An 18026-nucleotide genomic window follows, 5' to 3' on the forward strand; every position below is an offset into this window, starting at 1 on the left:
CTTTTGTCTTTTGTCTTGAGATTTGACACACAGCAGGTGGTGTCTGTCTCCTTCAAGGTCACAAGGTAACTGGTCCTCTGTGATGGCTTCCTTGAGGGGCTGGCCTTGTCTGACTGCCCTATAATATTTCTAACTCGCTGCCTATAACACTACAATAAGCCCTGTGTCTTATGTGTCTCTGATTTACCTTAGTAAGTTCACACGTGGTCCGTTCCCCCCCCCCCAATACGGGTGATTGAACCCAAAGCCTTCACCCTGAGCTACGTTCTCAGTCCTTTTTAATTTTTACTCTTTTGAAGCAGGATCTTGCCAGGCTACTAAGCTGCCCAGGTTGGGCTCAAACTTGTGATCCTTCTGCCTCATCTTCCCAAAGTACTGGGATTACATGAATGTGTTACAACCAACATGTTTTTAAAACTTTTTTTTTTGGGGGGGGGTCTTTTTGAGACAGGGTCTTGCTATGCAGTTCAGGCTGGCCTTGGGCTCACTTTGTAGCCCAGGCTGGTCTCTAATTTGCCACAGTCCGCCCCTGCCTCAGCCTCCCAAGTGCTGGATTGCAGGCGTGCACCACCACGCCTGGCTTTTTAAAAACTTTTTAACACAAGGATTACTAGTAAGAACTTGCTATATAGCCCATACTGGCTTCCAATTTGTGATCTTCATAGCCTCCAAGTGCTGAGATTACATGAACACACTATCGCACCCAGCTAATAATTTTTTATTAGCATGAATCTGTGCTTTATGGTTATGCTTTGCAAATGGTGGTATTTGCAAGGTCACTTATCTTAGCATTTATACTCAAAATGGAGTAACTTAGGGTAAGCTGTGGCTGGAAAGCTGCTGCCTGTATTCTAAATTAACAATAATAAGTAATAGAATATAGTTATTGAAAAAATCAGGACCAGGTTGAATGGAAGACACACAGGCACCAAGGAGTTGGATGACAACTCTTTATTACGTTCACAGGCTGGGGGAAACTGAGTTCCAAACCATTAGCCCCACAGTGGGGTTAAATAGACACTTGTATACATTTTAGGCAGGAAGTACAAAAGGCTAATAGCAGGTTACTTTACAATTGTTTACACAGGCTGTGTGTCATGTGTTGTCAGGCAGAACTATTCTGGGCTGAAGGGGTATGCAGAGGAAGGTTAGGGACTTGAGTGAGCAAGTAGAATCAGTCATTTCCTTTTTTTGTTTGATTTTCTGTTACGGTACCAGGAATCAAGTTCACAACCTTGCATCTGGTAGGTAGGCACTGTGCCACGGAGCTACATCCCCGGCCCATCAACATTGTCTTTAACTGAGCCAGTCTGTCCTTGAAGCAAGTTCACACAAAATATACTTTCTGGCTGAATTATGGCTGTCTTACAAGTTGTAGCTGGCGTGGGGGCGGGGGATTTAGCTCAGCGGCATAAGTGCCTGCCTTGCAAGTGTGTGGTCATGAGTTCGATCCCCGGTACCAATAAAAATGAAAAAGACAAAAAAAAATTATTTAAAAAAAAACAAGTTGTAGCTGGCATGGAGGATCTCAAAACTACCTGAGTCTAAGTGGGCTAGGCCTGTCCTTCCTGCTCTTAATATAGTGTCAGGTTGTTTTAAAATTTCCTTTATGTAGTATATAAGAAACCAGTAACTTGTTTATTATCAGTGAGCATTAGTTCTTTTCATATTTAGATGACTGGCAGCACAGTAGTTTCTCTAACATCACCACAGACATGCAGGAGAGACATTGCATTGTGACATGATGTCATTAGACAGTAAGGATTTTGCTGTTCTATGACTTTATAGGACTGTTGTTGTGTGTTGTTGATAAATATGCAGCTTTACTATTTTTAGAGAGAGACAGTAGATTTTTATGAATAGGAAGCTAGGATTTCAAATTTTCTTCTAGCCTACTGTCAAAATCACCCCCCACACCCCGCCTTTTTTTTTAGAAGACAGGGTTTCACTCTGTTGCCCAGATTGGCCTCTAATACCTAGGTTCGAGCAATCCTCCTGCCTCAGTCTCCTGAGTAGCAGAGACTACAGATACATGCTGATGTACCCAGTCTTTTGGAGGTTGGTCAGATCATTTTATGAGGGGTTTGGAGGTGGGTAAAAGGGGCTGAGAGATACTGAAGGAGACAGATCAGACATCCTCAGCAGGGCCACAACTCTTTAGTTTTGCCATTGTGGAAAGGACCTTTTAATTTTTTGTATTTATAGAATTATACTTCTCCCTCACTTCAAGAGCTATCAAGTATTGGGGCTGGGGATTTAGCTCAGCCGCATAAGCACCTGCCTTGCAAGTGTGCGGTCATGAGTTTGATCCCCGGTACCGATAAAAACGGAAAAGACAAAAAAAAAAAAAAAAGCCATCAAGTATTATATTACCTAGACAACTATTTATAAAAAGTTTTTAGGGTTCCACTGAAGTAAAAAGAACACAAAATGAAATGGTATGATGGTGCATGCCTGAAATCCTAGCTCTCTGGGAGGCTGAAGCAGGGGATTCCAATTTGGAGGCCAGCTTGGGTAACTGTAGTGACTTAGCAGGACCATGTCTGAAAAATGAAATATAGAAAAGAATGGAGATGTAACTCAGCATAGAGGCTCTGGGTTCAATCCACACCAGAGGCTTCACTTACTTGGCTTCTTTTCTTACAGCAGAAGGTGATTTACTACCTCTGTATTTTACTGAAGGATCCACGGGAACCACAGAAGATATCTCAAGTAGTACCTGTCTTCCAGGTGAGCACAGAACAGTTTTCCTTTCTCATCAAATCTTGTCTTTTCCTTTTTCTGCATGTCTGGTGCCACTTATAGGAACAGACTACTGTTCTCAGGATGTCTGAAGATGCTTGTCCACTAATTTTAGTGGGAATTAGGATTTTAGTTATTTCAGCCTATCTGAGACAAAGATGTGCTTTTGAAAATATTAGGAATTCAGCAGGGTATGATGGTACATACCTATAATCTCTGCATTCTAGGAGGCGGAGACAGGAAAATTGAAAGCTCAAGCCTAATTTGGGCACTGTAGCAACTTAATGATATTTTGTCTCAAAATTAAAAAAAAAAAAAAAAAAAGGGCCAAGCGTACAGTTCAGTAACAGGCTCTGGGTTTAATCCAAATACCACAACCAATTGATAAAATTAGGAATTGATGCAAATTTTGGAGAAAAAAGTCAAACATTCAGCAACTCCTGCCTATAAACCATTGTTTCTGTCTACAAAGTGCCATTCATTTATTTGACTCTCAGTCTACTAATACACAGTTGCACTTAGAAGTTAATGAGTTAGGTGTGGTGGCGCATGCCTGTAATCCCAGTGCTTGGGAGGCTGAGGCAGGAGGGTCACTGCAAGTTCAAGACCAGCCTGAACTGCATAGTGAGACCCTGTCTCAAAAAGACAAAATGGGCTGGGGATATATCTCAGTGGCACAGCACCTACCTGGCAAGAGTGAGGTCATGACTTCAATTTCCAGCACCAAAGAAAAGTTATTGAGGTACATATGCTATTATTATTGTGTGTGGGGTGGTGGTGGTGGTGGTACTGGATTGACCCTAGGGCCTTGGCACCAAGCTATATTCCCAGCCAGTTTTTTTTGTTTGTTTGTTTGTTTTTGAGAAAGTTGCTAAACTGCTAAGTTACCCAGGCTGGGATTGAACCTGTGTTCTATCTGCCTCAACCTCTTAAGAGCCCTGGGGTTACAGGTGTGCACCACCATGCATTGCTGTGTCTTTGTAAGCATCTTTGTACAAAGCCATTATACACTGCTCGCCTTTTAAATTGTTTCAGTTTTAGTATGTGTACTGCTAAAGCAAGCACTAGCTTTTAAAATTAGCTCCAGGTCATTGTTTACTCTTACAAACACCATACAAATCTGCTTATCATAAATTACTTCATAATATTTAGTTAGCTCTACCATACTGCCTTTTCTTTTTCACAAGTTTTAAGGCATCTCAACTAAAATTAACACTTTGCATTATAGTTAAGAACTGTTTTATCAAACCTTAAAGTTTTATAGATTTTGTGTTAAAGACTGAACCACCAGAATATGTAGTTTTTCTATATGCTATTTTCTGTCTACATTCTGTGCTATCTGCAAAAAGGCATTTTGTAATTATTAAATTTGTATCTCTGTGATAGGCTTTTTGTATTTCCTTATATATATCACCTCTCATTTCCTCTTATTCTAAACTATCTCTTTTGTCAAGTGGAATCTAGATATTGATGCATGTAACAATTCTTGTATATTTTGAGTAAGAAAGTTTTATTAAATATATTTGCATATAATTCTCCTATTCTGTGGTTTTTAATTTTGGTTTCATTGCATTTTGTAATACAAAAAATTCGCAGAATTTATATATTAAACTGCATTGACTTGTCTCTTTATGGGTCTGCTTTAGGTCTGCTTTATGACCGGCACACCTCTTGACAGCATCCGTTATTCCTTTTGCTGTCATAAAATTTAGACAAATTAAAAAGTTACCATTTTTAGCTGGGCGTGGTGGCACACTCCTGTAATCCCAGCACTTGGGGAGGCTGAGGCAGGAGGATTATTACAAGTTCAAGACCAGTCTGGGCTACAAAGTGAGTGCCAGGCCAGTCTGAACTGCATAATGAGACCCTGTCTCAAAAAGACCAAAAAAAAAAAAGCTCCCTTTTGAGCTCCTCCTTTGCAGAGTTCACAGGATGGGTTTAGGTGAGAGTCACGTAACAAGATGCTCTGAGGCTTAAACTTCACCTCTGAGCTCATGCTGGCACTACTTAGATCCTGATGTGGGTGACAGAATGAGGGTGCACATAGATGCAGCATCAAACTCTCAGGTTCGCCTTGACTCTGCATTTCTCCCGTTTGGAATTTAGAGTGCCAAGCCCCGGCTGGACTGCTTAATTGAGGTGTACAAGAGCTGCCAGGAAGTTCTGGCGCATCAGAAAGCCACAACAACAAGGTCATGAGTTTCCAGCATTCAGAAGGCCAGTAATGTCTTCCAGGGGAGATGGCCCCTACGCTCTAGTGGCTGACTTTTTCCTACTGCAAACCACCAGGTGGACACAGTCCTAGAACCAGAATGGATTCAATGGATCTCAGCTCACCATTCAGCAGGTGACTGGAAATATTTCTGTATTGTAATATTCCTCTTATAAAGTTTTGCTTACTTTACTAAAAAAGGAACCACCTTAAGAATTTAGAGACAATCTATCAAAAGTAACATCACCCTTGGCAGTGTGGGGGCACATGCCAGTAATTCCAACATGGGGGGCTGAGGCAGGAGAATCACTGTGAATCTGAGGCCAGCTGGGCTACAAAGTGAGTTCAAGGCCAGCTTGAATTGCATAGTGGTATTTTGTCTCCAAGAAATAAAAAAGCAACATCAGCTAAGAGTACCTTGTGAAATTCCTAAGCACAAATTTACTTTGTGTTGAAATTACATTAGGAAACCAATAGTAGATAGTAAGAGAAAGATTTGCATAGTACCCCTGTATAAAAGTTAAGAAGAAGAAAGTTAAGCTTTTTAGGTACAGGTTAGAAGGAATAAATGTCTACAAAATACTAGTCTGTGTCTACTTAGCTCTTGTACAGGGTTGACCCATCATGACTCCTGTAATAAACAACTCATTCTAAAACATTCACAGTAATTGTTTTGTTCACAGATGGCTGCTTTTTATTGACAAACATGGTCATGGCATTTCAGTTATGAGCATCAAGTACACTGATCTTTTTAACTCAGCATTTTCTATTCTTTTAAGACAGCTTTGCCAAGAGGGATGAGACAAAATATGAGACAGAAATTTGACTTAGGTTCCCAAATGTGGGACTGCCATGTTAAAGAAGGATATGTAGGGATTTTTTATTTCTAAGGCAGTTTTCTTTTGTATAAAATTAATAAACTAAGAGAAGGTCCTGAAGGGTCAGGAAGGAGAGATGGTGAAAGAAATAGTTTGACCCCAAAATTCAGTATAAACATAGCTCCATGCTTACTTTCTTTGGGACCCTATTTCTAACATACTTCCTGAGTAGACAATATACTTGCTGGCCTAAGAGATGCTTGGAATTCGAAACCAAAGCTGTAATCTCTGCCTTTTATCGTGGGAGTCTATGGTGCTTATGTGTGTCTTGTTTGAGGTAGAAACGTCCTAGCTAGATCCCCAAATCCTGGAGGCAAGGCAGGAAGAGATGGCCATAAAGCCTCCTGCCTTGCAAAGTGAAGTTCACCTGTAAGAGGCAGAGGCAGAGCCTCTTCTCAGCATGCTCCTCAGTTTAAAGGGTGAGAGAGGAAATGCTGGCAGCAGCCGAGGTGTTCTGATGAGCTAGTTGTTCAACCTTGCAGATTTTGCAGTGTGCAACATACATTGTTGGGGTTAAAGGCTTGGTTTTTGAGTGTTCTGCTAAACTCAGTTTTCAGCACTAAAGTAACCAATGGCAAGAGTGCCTTAGAGTCATGAAATAAAACTCAAGTTTTTTCTTTTCTTTTCTTTTCTTTTTTTTTTTGTCTTTTTCCTTTTTATTGGTACCGGGGATCAAACTCACAACTGCCTGCTTGCAAGGCAGGTGCTTATTCCACTGAGCTAAATCCCCAGCCCCAAAACTCAAGTTTTTGAGATGTTGGAAAATCTAGAGTATGAACTCTTTCGTTTTGAGGGGGAAGGGGAGTAAATATCACATCTCCCACACTCAACTAGAAGACCTGAGTTGAGGGGCATTATGTTCTCAAGCAGGCAAAAGGTGAAAGAAACTTTCTTCTTTTTTCACATGGTACCCTTAGCCTCGGGCCAGTACCACACACACACACACACATGCACGCACACACACGCACACGCACACGCACACGCACACGCACACACGCACGACCTGTGCATCCACCTGATTCCCGGAAGTTCACCAGAAGCCTTGAGGAGCAGATGCAGCCCCCAAGTGAGGTGGGGTGAGGTCGTCTTCTGTGTCCCTCGCTCTTCCTCACTGGCCTCACAGAGCAGCAGAGGGTATTTGCTCAGGCTTTGAGGGAGCCAGGAGACTATGGGTACCCTGTCCTTCAGCAGTGAACGACACAGCCTTCACTGAGCCCTGTCTAGGCATTAAAAGAGACAGAGAGGGGCTGGCTGGGGCCCATCTGTGTCCTTGCTTGAAGAGCGAGTGCTTTCAGGGCCAGCTTCCATTCCAGTGTAAGGGAGACAGCTTGAATGTGAGCAGGCGCAGTGCTCAGGAATTGAAACTGCGCCCCCAAGGGCCACTGCAGGTGCCTACTCACTAATAAAAGGGAAAAATTACTCTATCCCTTTTCTTCTTTCCTGCCCACACCTTTCCCACGTGGGGAAAGAAGTCCAGTTTTAGTGAATTCTATACTTTTGTCGGAGCTGTCCTGTCCTATACAGAGATAGATAGGAAACTTCAAGTATAAATCCCCACATAAGACCCAAATGATATAAAAATACTAGCTCCCCTGAGAATATCAGTGCAGAAAGCCCAAGTACAGCACTGCCACCCTCAGTATGAGCGGGTCATCCCTGTCTGTGGCTAGGATCACATAGCATCCAGAGTCAGTATTTTTGTTTAAAACAAACAAACAAAAAGGCAAAGTGGTTCTTACACTGGGTCTGAACCAGTAAAGGATGGGCCCTTATACATTACACCACGCCCTTGAGTAGAGGTTTTGCAGACACTGAAATGCATGTCAGAGAATGGCTGGGTGGGGGTGAAGTGGACTGTCAGACCCATCACAGTAGTGTGAAGCCCCAGGATATAAATCTAATCCCAGAGGCACCAGTGCTGGTCGGGAAAGAGGTAACGATATTCACAGCAATGTCGGCCCCTTGGCAGCACAGGAAACCGGGGCCAAGAACTGCCGTCTGTCTAGCTCCCTCAGCGGGCGTGCTGCAGGCAGGCTGGTAGGCGAGCTTGCAGGTACAGAGCAGTGGTTCATGTAGCTGGCCATGATGAAGGTGGCCTCTGCAATCTAAGGAGGTCAGAGAATAAAGGAATTGAACTGGCCTTATTTGCTTGGCTTTCTTCTGTTATTCTGGGTATATAACCTTCCTGGGCTTTGGTTCTTTCTGAAACTACCCTCCTGGGAGAAAATGCGGTGAGGTTCAGGAGCCCAGTGAAATGAGGCTCTGTTGATCTGGAGGTCCTTTAGGATGAACAGGACCCTCCCAAGAAACAGAAGGATTTAGCTCAGCAGTGTAAGCACCTGCCTGGTAAGCACAAGGTCATGAGTTCAGTCCCCAGTACCGAAAAAAGGGAAAGAAAGGGAAGGCCAGTGTTCTACTCACTGTCCCTGCTGCCAGGCAACAGTGCCTTGGAGAAGGGGTCCTATGTCCTCTCCCTTGGTACAGGTGGTATTAAGAGGAGTGTTGCAAACTCCAACTTCAGATTAAAAGTGGAGAACATGGGTTCTGCTTCCACGCAGAAGCAGTCCAGAAAAAGGAAGTCATAACCTGTGTTTCTGAGCCTTATAACTGTTATTTTTGCCGGTCAGTGTTTCTCCTACTTAGTAGGAACAACACCTTAAAGTGAAAGAGGTCTTTTGCTGTTTTCATCACAAGGAGGAAGGAGCACCATGGAGACTGACTAGTGCTGACGGCAGCACCTGAGCACAAGATGAGAGCACCTTAAAGAGGACCTGCCCTCCCCGGGGCCTGCAGCAGGAGAATAAGCCAAGTGGCCACCGGCTCAGGCCTGCATGGTACTGGGCCCCAGAGAATTACGAGCGCGTAGTTGTGGCTGGACTGGAGTTAACTCCCTCTCAGCACTGCCTTTTCCTACCAGCTCAACAGTGACAATGAGATGCATCACTCCCAGGATCCTTTCAAATACTGATTACACATAAGGCCAAAAACTACCAGGGCAGGACTACTCTAGAGTCCTGTCATAAACTGTTTCCTCACTAGGTCCCACGCTCATCCCCTTATATCACACCAGCCTAAACCACCAGTGGTCAGACTCACCTTGGGAGCAGCCATTCTGAAGATTAACTTGTCGATGTGGCCTTTTCCAGAACTCTGGTCTGGAATGGATCTAATCACAAGCATGAAGTCATCCCTGCAGCCACCAAAGGTTGTCACTGAAGAGTAGGGGTAAGTGACTTGCACTTGCTGTGGAAAGGAGCCAGTGAGTTCTAGGGAAACTGCACCTACCTCTTCTAGGCACAGGTAGCCTTAGCCCAGAAGGTAGAACCGAAGTGGTCATGATTTAGAGATCTATACCTTAAATATCTACCGGGTGCATTTAGACTGGAATTTAGCACTGCTTCGGGGTGAAGTTGGGGAACCATGGTCATCTAGCTCAGGCCTTTTAGAGTCCAGTGAGGAGATAGAGCTTGGAAGGAAGAAGGGTTGGAAGCAGCTCTCCCCTCCCATACCATAGTGTGGTGGTCCAGGATGCTGACACCATCTTCATTCACAGCAATCCACACCAGAGTGTTCTCCTTGGGCAACAGCTTGGCAGGCTGTGGAAACAGAAGAATCCCACCAGGTACATCCACAGAGACTCTGCAGCACGTGTACTTGCTGAGGGTGAGGTACATCCAGGGACTTGTTAAGCACTGACTTTCAACCCCCTCATCTTTGAAGACACCAAAAATGGCACTTGGGCAGAATGAATGGGCAAGGTTGCTGTGATAGGAAGCATCTGGCCTTGGAGCTCTGGTCACCTATTGACCATCCCAAAGGTGGAAGAGACCATATCCTATTAGGTGGGAAAGGGCTACAGAATGGAGGCCATTCCCCAGGACTCTGCTATCTGTGTGGGCTGTCTGCTTCTGGCTGTTACAAACAATAGTTCACCCAGTCTTTCCTCCTAGAGGATATGAAAATAAAAAGAAAAAATGCAACCTATGGGCATCAGGCTCTACTCGTGAGTTTGTGACTATATTGTGGACTTCCATGCATGTTTTCACTGCCATGACTATAGATGGGTAGTTCAGAACTCCCTTTCCTACCTCAAAGACCAGTGGGGCTGTCACCTTTGCCAATGCTTTTTCCAACCTCCCAGACCAAGTGCGCCTCCATTTATATGCCTTCATAACACCTCTGTACTTTTCCTTTGTAGTGCTTGTGAGCACTTGTTTTAAAAAACCTGGTAAGTAGGTGAGTGGAAAGAAAAACTAAGTATGTGAGGAGATAGAGCTTGGAAGGAAGAAGGGTTGGAAGCAGCTCTCCCCTCCCATACCATAGTGTGGTGGTCCAGGATGCTGACCTGGTAAGTAGGTGAGTGGAAAGAAAGTATGTATATGACTATTTTATATCTCCCACCAGGTGGGAAGCTTCATGAAGACTAAGACTATGATTTGTCCACTTTTTATAACCTAAAGACACAGACATAAGAGCTCCACTAGACATAGGAGCTGAACCACTATTCGTTGGATGAATGAATGTCCATTTTCTGATTGGTAGGTTTGTGAATGTTCTGATATTCTGCTTACTGCCTGTGATTACAATCCCTGATCACAGGATAAGGTCTGTGGTTACTTATAAAGTTTGTGCACACTAGACACCTGGTGAGGAAAGTTCCAACTGAAATTACTGTTGGCCGCCTGGCCTTCATGCAGAGATTAAAATTAACTTACTTGAGCAGTTCTAATCTCCCTATGTGCAATGTAAACCAGCAGAGATGTATTCATTTAGGTTATAAATTGTTCTTTCAAACTTTACAAAAACAGCATTGGGGTATTATTTTCAGATCTATGTGTGAATTAGTTGACCCTGTCTCTTTCAGGAATAGTCAATAAAGAAATGGTAAGCAGTGAATCCTACCTCTCCTCAGGAGTAAACTAGAGATAGGTGGAGGGATGGTGATCCTTAGTGATGGTGAGGGTGGAGCTGCAGGCTGCAGGACTGGCTCAGGAAAAAACCTATTTGGGCACTCTTGAAGGTGTCTGGTGCTCCTTTTACTGGCACTTACCTGAGCAGCAAAGAGCTTAGCACCAAACAAAGGCCATTTCCGGGCCACGGTCAAGTAGGTACGGGTGTACTCAGCCAGGGAACGGCCTTGCAGTGATGCCCACCTTGTGGCCAGCATACTTGTTAGGTGCCTGGTTTGGGTGGATGGAGAGAAATGATGCTGGTCAAGGGCCAACATGCTTTCATTATGGCTCTGAGGTCTCTCCACAGTGGCTCCCTGCAAGCCCTTGCAGCCTTCCTACCTCAGCTGTTCGGGAGGGGCACCGAGTCTATAATGCCTTGGGTAGAACCTGTCTAGGACCTGCTGGAGGAGATGCTGAGCCTTGGCAGGATGTGTGCCCCCAGGGCCTGGCAGGATAGGTTTCTCCATGTCCCCGTACTCTATCTGCAGGAGAAGCACATGAAAAGACATCAAGAGTCTGGAGGTGGATAGGGCTAGGTGAGCGCTGAAGTACACTAAACTACGCATCATTTCCTTGTGGGGAATAAGTGGACAATGTGAAAACCCTGTGAAGTGACCCTTTATTCATTTCACAGGTACTAGAGAAACAGCCATAGGATCCTAGAACTCCCATTTTCTAGTTAAGAGTCTTATTCAAGGACAATTAGTGGCAGATGAAGAAAAACAGTGTGGAAATTCTGGGTTCCAATCAAAATATGGGCTACAGACCGAAGATGCTATGGATCAGATCCTACAGGACAGCAGTGTTTGGCATCAGATACTTCAAACTCCAGCCTTACCATTTACTAGCCTGGTGAGCTTCATTTCCTCAATTACGGGAGGGTGAGGACTATATGGGATACACATCTAAAATACCCTGCAGGTTCTGCTGCCGAGTATTCATCTGGATGGTCATAGTTATAAAGGTCAACAGTTATTCCCCTTTCCACTTCCGCATGTGGCTCCAGGCTCTTTCTCATAGTAACAATGAAGGTATCCCCAATCCCTCAGGCCAGATGGCCTCCCAAAGCCAAGGAAGACTAAAAGTGTGACTATATTCTTTTTAATCCTGATAATTTTGGATGGCTCAAAAATTTTAGCACATATATCATGAGATATACATTAGCCAAGAATCACACTTAGTGCAACCCTGTGGAGGCAGCTAGGGAAGTGTTTTTCTTTTAAGTGTACAGATAACACAAGTGAGGTGACTTGGCCAAGATCTCTCGCTGCAAAGCAGCTAGGACTAGAACCCATCTCTTGGACTCCCAGGATAGCCTTCTGCAGGTAGCCTGGATCTGCAGTGGACGAGAAGCTGTGCTGTGTAGTCTGTTGCTTTCCATACCAGACCACTCCCGCGTGCCTCAGATCTGCAGAATCTGCAGAATTTTCAAGCTGTACAGTAATTCCACCCAGCAGCCCCAAGGTGGCGTCCTGACCATCCTGTCCCCTTACCTGGGCCATCAGGCCAGCCATCTCAAGAGCCAGTTCCTTGCTGACTGGAAACCTCCCTGCCACTATCTCTCCATTGGTTTGGTAGGTGAGCAGCAGCCGTTCTCGCTCTGTCTCCCCTTTGATTTGACTCCGAAAGTGCAGCCTGCAAGAAACAGTGAGAAGCAGGTCTCAGCTTGGGACTCCGGTGAGAATGAAGCTTTCTCTGGATCTGCTTAACTTTTTTCCTCCCATTCCTGTATCCTCTCTTTAACCCCTCTTGCCATTCCCATGGATCTATTTATCTTAATTTCCAAAACGGAAACTACTATTCGCACCATTTGTGAGATTATTTTCTATTGCCTCAGAAGCTGTAACCAAGTAGGATGCTGGGCAGATGCAAGGTCGTGTAGCCTGAACACTCACAGCACAAGTGGTTAATTCTGAATACACCATTAGACTTACTGGATTTGGCAAGGGAAATGTAGTACATGGAGTTAGTTAAGAATCCAAGAGACCAATGGGAAGGATTTTCCTAGAGACATACTGGAATAGAATTTTCTAAAAACGACAGAAAGTCAGGATGTCTACTTATGTATTTCCTGGATATGGTAGTGGAGCTATTTATTCTTCAGTCTTAAATATCTGGTTCTCATATAAAACTGCATTTCTATAATGTAACACTTGGAGCTATCCCATGAAGTTGGTGTTTTTCTGGCATGTGCGTGTGTGTGTGTGTGTGTGTGTGCGTGCTGTGTCTCCATATGTGCACACTTGTGCACATGCAGTATGAAGAAAGCCGCCAGCCTAGGCCCCAGCTAATGACGGTCAGGCAGGGTTGTAACAGGTTGGGGACAGGAGCTTTCTGCCTGTCCCCAAAAGGCCATCCAGCTGGGGAGGTGATATGCTGGCAGCCCTCAAGTCCACCCACCCCTGGTCAGCACTCAGGACCTGTTCTTGTACATCAGCTTCACGATGCGTGTCCCCCCCTCAGACTTCCCAGGGTGCAGCTCCTTCAGGGCTTGTTCCCACTTGGAGATGGCATCACAGATCTTAAAGAGGCAAAAGAGGAACATGAGAAAATCCCCTCATGAACACTAACATCCAACCAAAACTGGGGTGAGGCAGAGCTGTGGGAGTGTAGGGCCTCACCCTGCCAGCATCCACAGTGCCTCTGACTCACTCACAAACAAAGAAGTGTGGGGCAAAGCTTTCCTTAAAGCTCTGCCACCTGCCCTAATGGGCAAGGGATCTCCCTGGAGCTAGGCAGACTCCAGTCAACACTCACGGCTACCTACCTGGCTCCATTTCCAACCTACCAACCTTACTCTCCTCTTCAGGTACATCCAAAGGTCTACCCTGTAACAAAACCTTACAGGTGCCTGGCCATTTATGAGAATATATGTGGCACTTTTTAAAGCAATGATGGAAGACTAGATGCCTTTATTCTGCCGCTGTAAAGAAGGGCTGGAGCCAAAGAATACCAACTGAGTGGTGTAGCACGATCTCACAAACCTGTGACACCAGGGCACTTTACGTACAGATGTACTGTCATAAGGACCTACCTCTTTAAAATGGGACTGGACCTATCAGCAAGGTGGAGGCCCTGGCAGACAGGGTAAAAGTGTGGTGCTAGCGCACCACAACATCCAGCGGGATCACCAATAAGAGGGCAGACAACTGGTGCAGGTTTGATGGGCCTCTCCGTCCCTACAGCAAGCTGAGAAGAGGCTCCTCCCCTGGATGTTTCATGGCCACGGAAGAGAGAGAGGCTGTGGGGATTCTGTGTATAGGTTGCTTTTTTTCGCCTTTATAGCTGTGTTTGAGGATGGCCCTGACATGATAGTTATCCAGCATTTGGGCTCAGCACCAAGGGGACTACTGAACAGTCAGGATCGCACTGCAGGGGCTCTGTCTCCATCACCAGTGTTTTTGAAAAGTGGGAAAGCTGTCACCTTGACACTCCCCTGCAGACAGTGCTCCAGGTCCCTGCCGCAAGGGTCGTCTGTGAAGAGGGCAAAGCCAGAGTGGGATGACTTCCTCATGCCTGTTTCCTGGTTCAGCCGCTGGAGGAATTCGTCAACTGTGGAGGAGCCATCAAAACCAACCACCTGCAGGAGAGAGGCGTCCTCACTCAGAGCAAACTTCCCGGGAGCTTACGAGGGCTCACGAGGGGGTCTACATAGCACAGGTGGAAAAAAGCAAGGGGAACTGGGAAGCTGAGGTGGTTCCATATCCCTATGCAGAGGGTGTAAGGAGCTTGGCAAAGGCTGGTTCCTCCATGGGCACTCTCCTGGGGACTTTGGCTCATGCCGCTTTCCTTTTTTTTTTTTTTTTTTTGGTTCTGGCAGTCAAACTCATGACCTCGTGCTTGCCAGGCAAGCACTGTGCTGCTGAGCTATATTCCCAGCTCTTATGCCACTTTTTTGTTTGGTGTCTCAGCTTTCCCGTCTAAGCAATGAGTTCCAAAGATCTATTTCCAAGAACTTGGGTGATTTAATTTCTTTTGTCCCTATATATTGGCTCTACCTACCCCATTCCTATGCCAAATCGTAGACCCACCTCTTTTGTTAGTTTGCCTATTAGGGCAGCTAAGCACCCACCTGGCCCAGCAGTATTCTCTAGAAAGAGATATATGAAGACCGTGCAGGAAGTGTGCCCAGCCCCCTCACCTGGTAAGTCCCGTTGGCAAAGTGCACAGGGATGCTGAAGGGCAAGGAGTGGTGGAAAGGATTTCGCAGCAAGATAGACACCACTTCCATGTGGGATGGCCTGGCCTCCCGCTCTCCTGTCTGTAGGGTCCGCTCCACTGCCCGCTGGCAATAGGTGGCATACTGGCCAGTTTCATTTCTAAAAAAGACAGAGAAAGGAAGAAAGGAACTAGAATTCTCACTAATAACTCTTTGGCATCTGGGATGCCTACCCAGACTCATCTAGGACCAGAAGCGTAGCTGGACAGTTTGTGAGCCAAGCCCGAAGGCACTGGTCTGGGATGCTGTCACTCAGGCCTGTCTGTGGCAGGTTATTACAAGATGTTTTTTTGTAGAAGCAGAAAAGCATGGCAACAAAGCAAATGTTTAGGGATAATTTGGGAGCAGTGTGGCTCACATGAGACCCCCATAAACTACCCACGGACATAGATGTATGCAGAGACGCCCAGGCGTGCCCAGATCTCTAGATGCCTGATGGTTTTCAGTAACAGGTGGAGTAACACTAAACAAATTTCAGAGGGAAGGAGTGATCTGTTCCATCCAGTCTCCCCCTTATCTGCCCTTTTAACATCATGCCAGTCGTTGCTGGAGCGGCAGAAGAAACATGGTCATTTACCTGGGATCCGCGTGGCGTTGGAGCTGCTGTCTGACATACCACAGGAAGTGATGCTGAGGCAGGAAAAGGGGCGCGCACAGAGCCAGGAGCTGCCAGCACTGCCAGGGGACACGAGGTGAGTACTGGGTCTGCAGCACCCCTGCCCTCACAGTGCTTGGCTACAGAGCCGTGGGCACTGCTTCCCCACACCACACCCCAACCTGCGAGTCCAGGACAAAGCCATCCCTACAGTGGCAACTGCACAGTGTGACAGAGTCCAGCCAGGTGGCCGTGCTGAGGCAGTGTGCAATGCGGAGGCTGGCCACAGGCAGCTGCTCAGCTGTGCTGCTCTGGGGGCTGCCCACCTGCATGAGAGAGTACTTCTGTGGTGGGCGGCAGCTGGTCTGCTTCATGAGCTGGCAGTAGATCTCGCTCTGCAGTTCTGGGTGAACAAGGCAGACCTGCAGCACCGTCTGCGCCAGGGACACATGGTAATCCACTGAGGCGGCCTCCACAGGCACGTTGATGAAGAGCTGGCAGGACTGGGAGAGGAATGACATTGGGCACAGGCAGGCGACAGCCCTTTGGTATTGTCCTGATGCTGCAGTGACATCTTGGACCCCAAGCAGAGCTTCAAGTTCACCAATTGACAGCTCTTTCCAACAGGGAATGAATGATATTCATGTTTCCGCAGCTTTTAAAGGGCTACTTTCAGATAGAATCTTTCCATTACATAAGCAAGACATAAGCTTGTTTATATAAGCATTTTTTTAAAAATAGGAAATTCATATGGCATACAAAGAACATTCTCAAATAGCTCAGACTCTCTGCATCCCAAAAGGAAAGGAACCCTGGCCTTTTATGTTAATTACAGGAGGCAGGCAGCCCCAAGGGATTGATTTCCCTGGCATTTCCTAGCATCCCACTATCTCCTCCCTCCCTGTAGGAGGTTTATGGTCTTGCCATAAAGGAAGCCATGGGGATCCTGTGGGACTTCCTCTGCCTCCCTCTCTTGATCCCTCTTCAAGTGAACTCTAACCCTAAGGGTGGTGTCCACCTGTGTATCATCACAGTGGGCTTAGGCTGCTCCAGGCAAAGCCTGGGTATGTGCAGTGGACATCACCAGCCTGTGGCCTGGGCTCCACTCCTACTTTACCTTGAAGAGCTTGAGAGCCTCCGTCTGCAGGGCCTCCGAGGGCAGCGTGGTGAGGGAGGTGTACAGCCCATCTTTGCTGTAGCACAGAATGGGGTGCTTCCAAAGTGGAGAGTCTGCACAACGCCAAAAAGCAGCAGTGGTTACTGCAGAGAACTCACCTCGACACCCCCACCCCACCTTAGTTTGTGGGGAAGCCAATGGTTGAGGCTTAGGACTGCGCTAGCTTCATCCTCCTCAGACCAGAGCACATGCAGCTGCACGGCCGGGCAGGAGGGCGGCCACCACTTCACTGTAGGGCTGTGGCAGCGTGAGTGAGGAAGCTGTGGTGTGTCTCAGTGCATACACACTGTAGAGGCCTCTTCTTTACAGGTCAGATCAGGCTGGACAGTGCATGTAGGGGGCTGAGACAGAAAAGCCTCAGAAAGGAAAAGGGGTGTGCATGGTACGGGCCACTGGTTTAGCTGCTGAAGGACCTGAGAACCAGTGGCAAATTGTAGGCCCCCAAAAACTGAAGTTGGCCTGAGCCAAGCTTAGGCTTCACTTATTGATTAACAAACTCTAACTACAGATTAACCAGCCACCTACTTTCCTCAATCCTCTGCCCAGGCAGCAAACTGCAGGTTGAACAGAGCAAAACATTTACCCAGGTTGCTGAGGAGTCTACTTCCCAGACAGAATAATTACCTCAGTACGCTGAGGGGCCCTGCAGTGTGTGGTGGGCTCTCCCCTTTGGTTTTGATGTGTTTACCATAGCTTTGGGGTACAGCAGTGCATTTTGAGGGTTCTTGACCAATCAGCCACCACCCTGCACCCCACACAGTGACAGCTGCCCTCACCCTACCTGGGTCTCCTCCCTCGCCATCCATCAGTTTCCCAATGAGCTGCTCATAGGCAGTGCCCACTTGGGCACTGCTGCCACCCGCAGCCACCGTGAGGTGGTAGAGCCACGTATCCTGGAAGAGGGAGAAAGCTCAGACTAGATGCAGGTAGTGTGGGAAGAGTAGAAGCAAGAGCTCCAAGGAGCGCTCCCGTGACGGGGCTCAGCTAGTTTGGTGGCATGAGTTAAGGCCACAGGTCTCCACGGGAACAGACTCAGGATGAGGTGATTGTGAACCTGGGACTCCAAGTTTGCAGTTTTCTCTCATGGCCCCAGTGAAGAGGGAATGATCACTGGGAATGAATTCAACAGAAAGGGAAATTTCCATTCAGAGACTAGTAATTGCCAAAGTGTCCAAACAGGAAATAAGCCCGAGTTTGGGGAAGCTCAGGGAAAGGAGAAGGGAAGATCAGAATTACAGGCCCAAACCCGAC

At 46.4% G+C, this 18026-nt stretch overlaps 2 protein-coding genes across 5 annotated transcripts in view; one reads left to right on the plus strand and one right to left on the minus strand.

The window, feature by feature from the left end:
• Positions 1 to 9816, plus strand: part of Pigh (phosphatidylinositol glycan anchor biosynthesis class H) — a 30118-nt gene extending 20302 nt beyond the window's left edge. Inside the window, exons 3-6 of one of the 2 annotated variants that reach the window (XR_010044896.1) lie at positions 2647 to 2730; positions 4849 to 5089; positions 8527 to 9057; positions 9386 to 9816. Coding sequence is in view for 1 of the 2 variants with exons in the window: in XM_003472362.5 (XP_003472410.1) it covers positions 2647 to 2730; positions 4849 to 4941 (177 nt within the window). In the remaining variant the exon portion in view is untranslated. Of the gene's footprint in view, positions 1 to 2646; positions 2731 to 4848; positions 5613 to 8526; positions 9058 to 9385 lie in introns of those variants that run through there. The other variant, XM_003472362.5, reaches the window with a different exon arrangement.
• Positions 937 to 18026, minus strand: part of Plekhh1 (pleckstrin homology, MyTH4 and FERM domain containing H1) — a 46751-nt gene continuing 29661 nt past the window's right edge. The window contains exons 17-29 of one of the 3 annotated variants that reach the window (XM_003472361.5): positions 17557 to 17668; positions 16716 to 16828; positions 15925 to 16101; positions 15581 to 15678; positions 14926 to 15103; positions 14209 to 14364; positions 13205 to 13305; positions 12278 to 12419; positions 11124 to 11266; positions 10883 to 11012; positions 9342 to 9428; positions 8929 to 9075; positions 937 to 7937 (exon numbers count right to left, since the gene is read on the minus strand). In XM_003472361.5, coding sequence (XP_003472409.2) covers positions 7776 to 7937; positions 8929 to 9075; positions 9342 to 9428; positions 10883 to 11012; positions 11124 to 11266; positions 12278 to 12419; positions 13205 to 13305; positions 14209 to 14364; positions 14926 to 15103; positions 15581 to 15678; positions 15925 to 16101; positions 16716 to 16828; positions 17557 to 17668 — 1746 coding nt within the window. In that variant the 3' untranslated portion in view covers positions 937 to 7775. Of the gene's footprint in view, positions 7938 to 8928; positions 9076 to 9341; positions 9429 to 10882; positions 11013 to 11123; positions 11267 to 11869; positions 12202 to 12277; positions 12420 to 13204; positions 13306 to 14208; positions 14365 to 14925; positions 15104 to 15580; positions 15679 to 15924; positions 16102 to 16715; positions 16829 to 17556; positions 17669 to 18026 lie in introns of those variants that run through there. The other 2 variants (XM_063241168.1, XM_063241169.1) reach the window with 2 other exon arrangements.

The sequence above is a fragment of the Cavia porcellus genome, unplaced genomic scaffold (assembly GCF_034190915.1).
Source record: "Cavia porcellus strain 051 isolate PalLab524CR breed Dunkin Hartley unplaced genomic scaffold, mCavPor4.1 scaffold_31, whole genome shotgun sequence".
In the NCBI taxonomy this organism is placed as follows: Eukaryota; Metazoa; Chordata; class Mammalia; order Rodentia; family Caviidae; genus Cavia; species Cavia porcellus.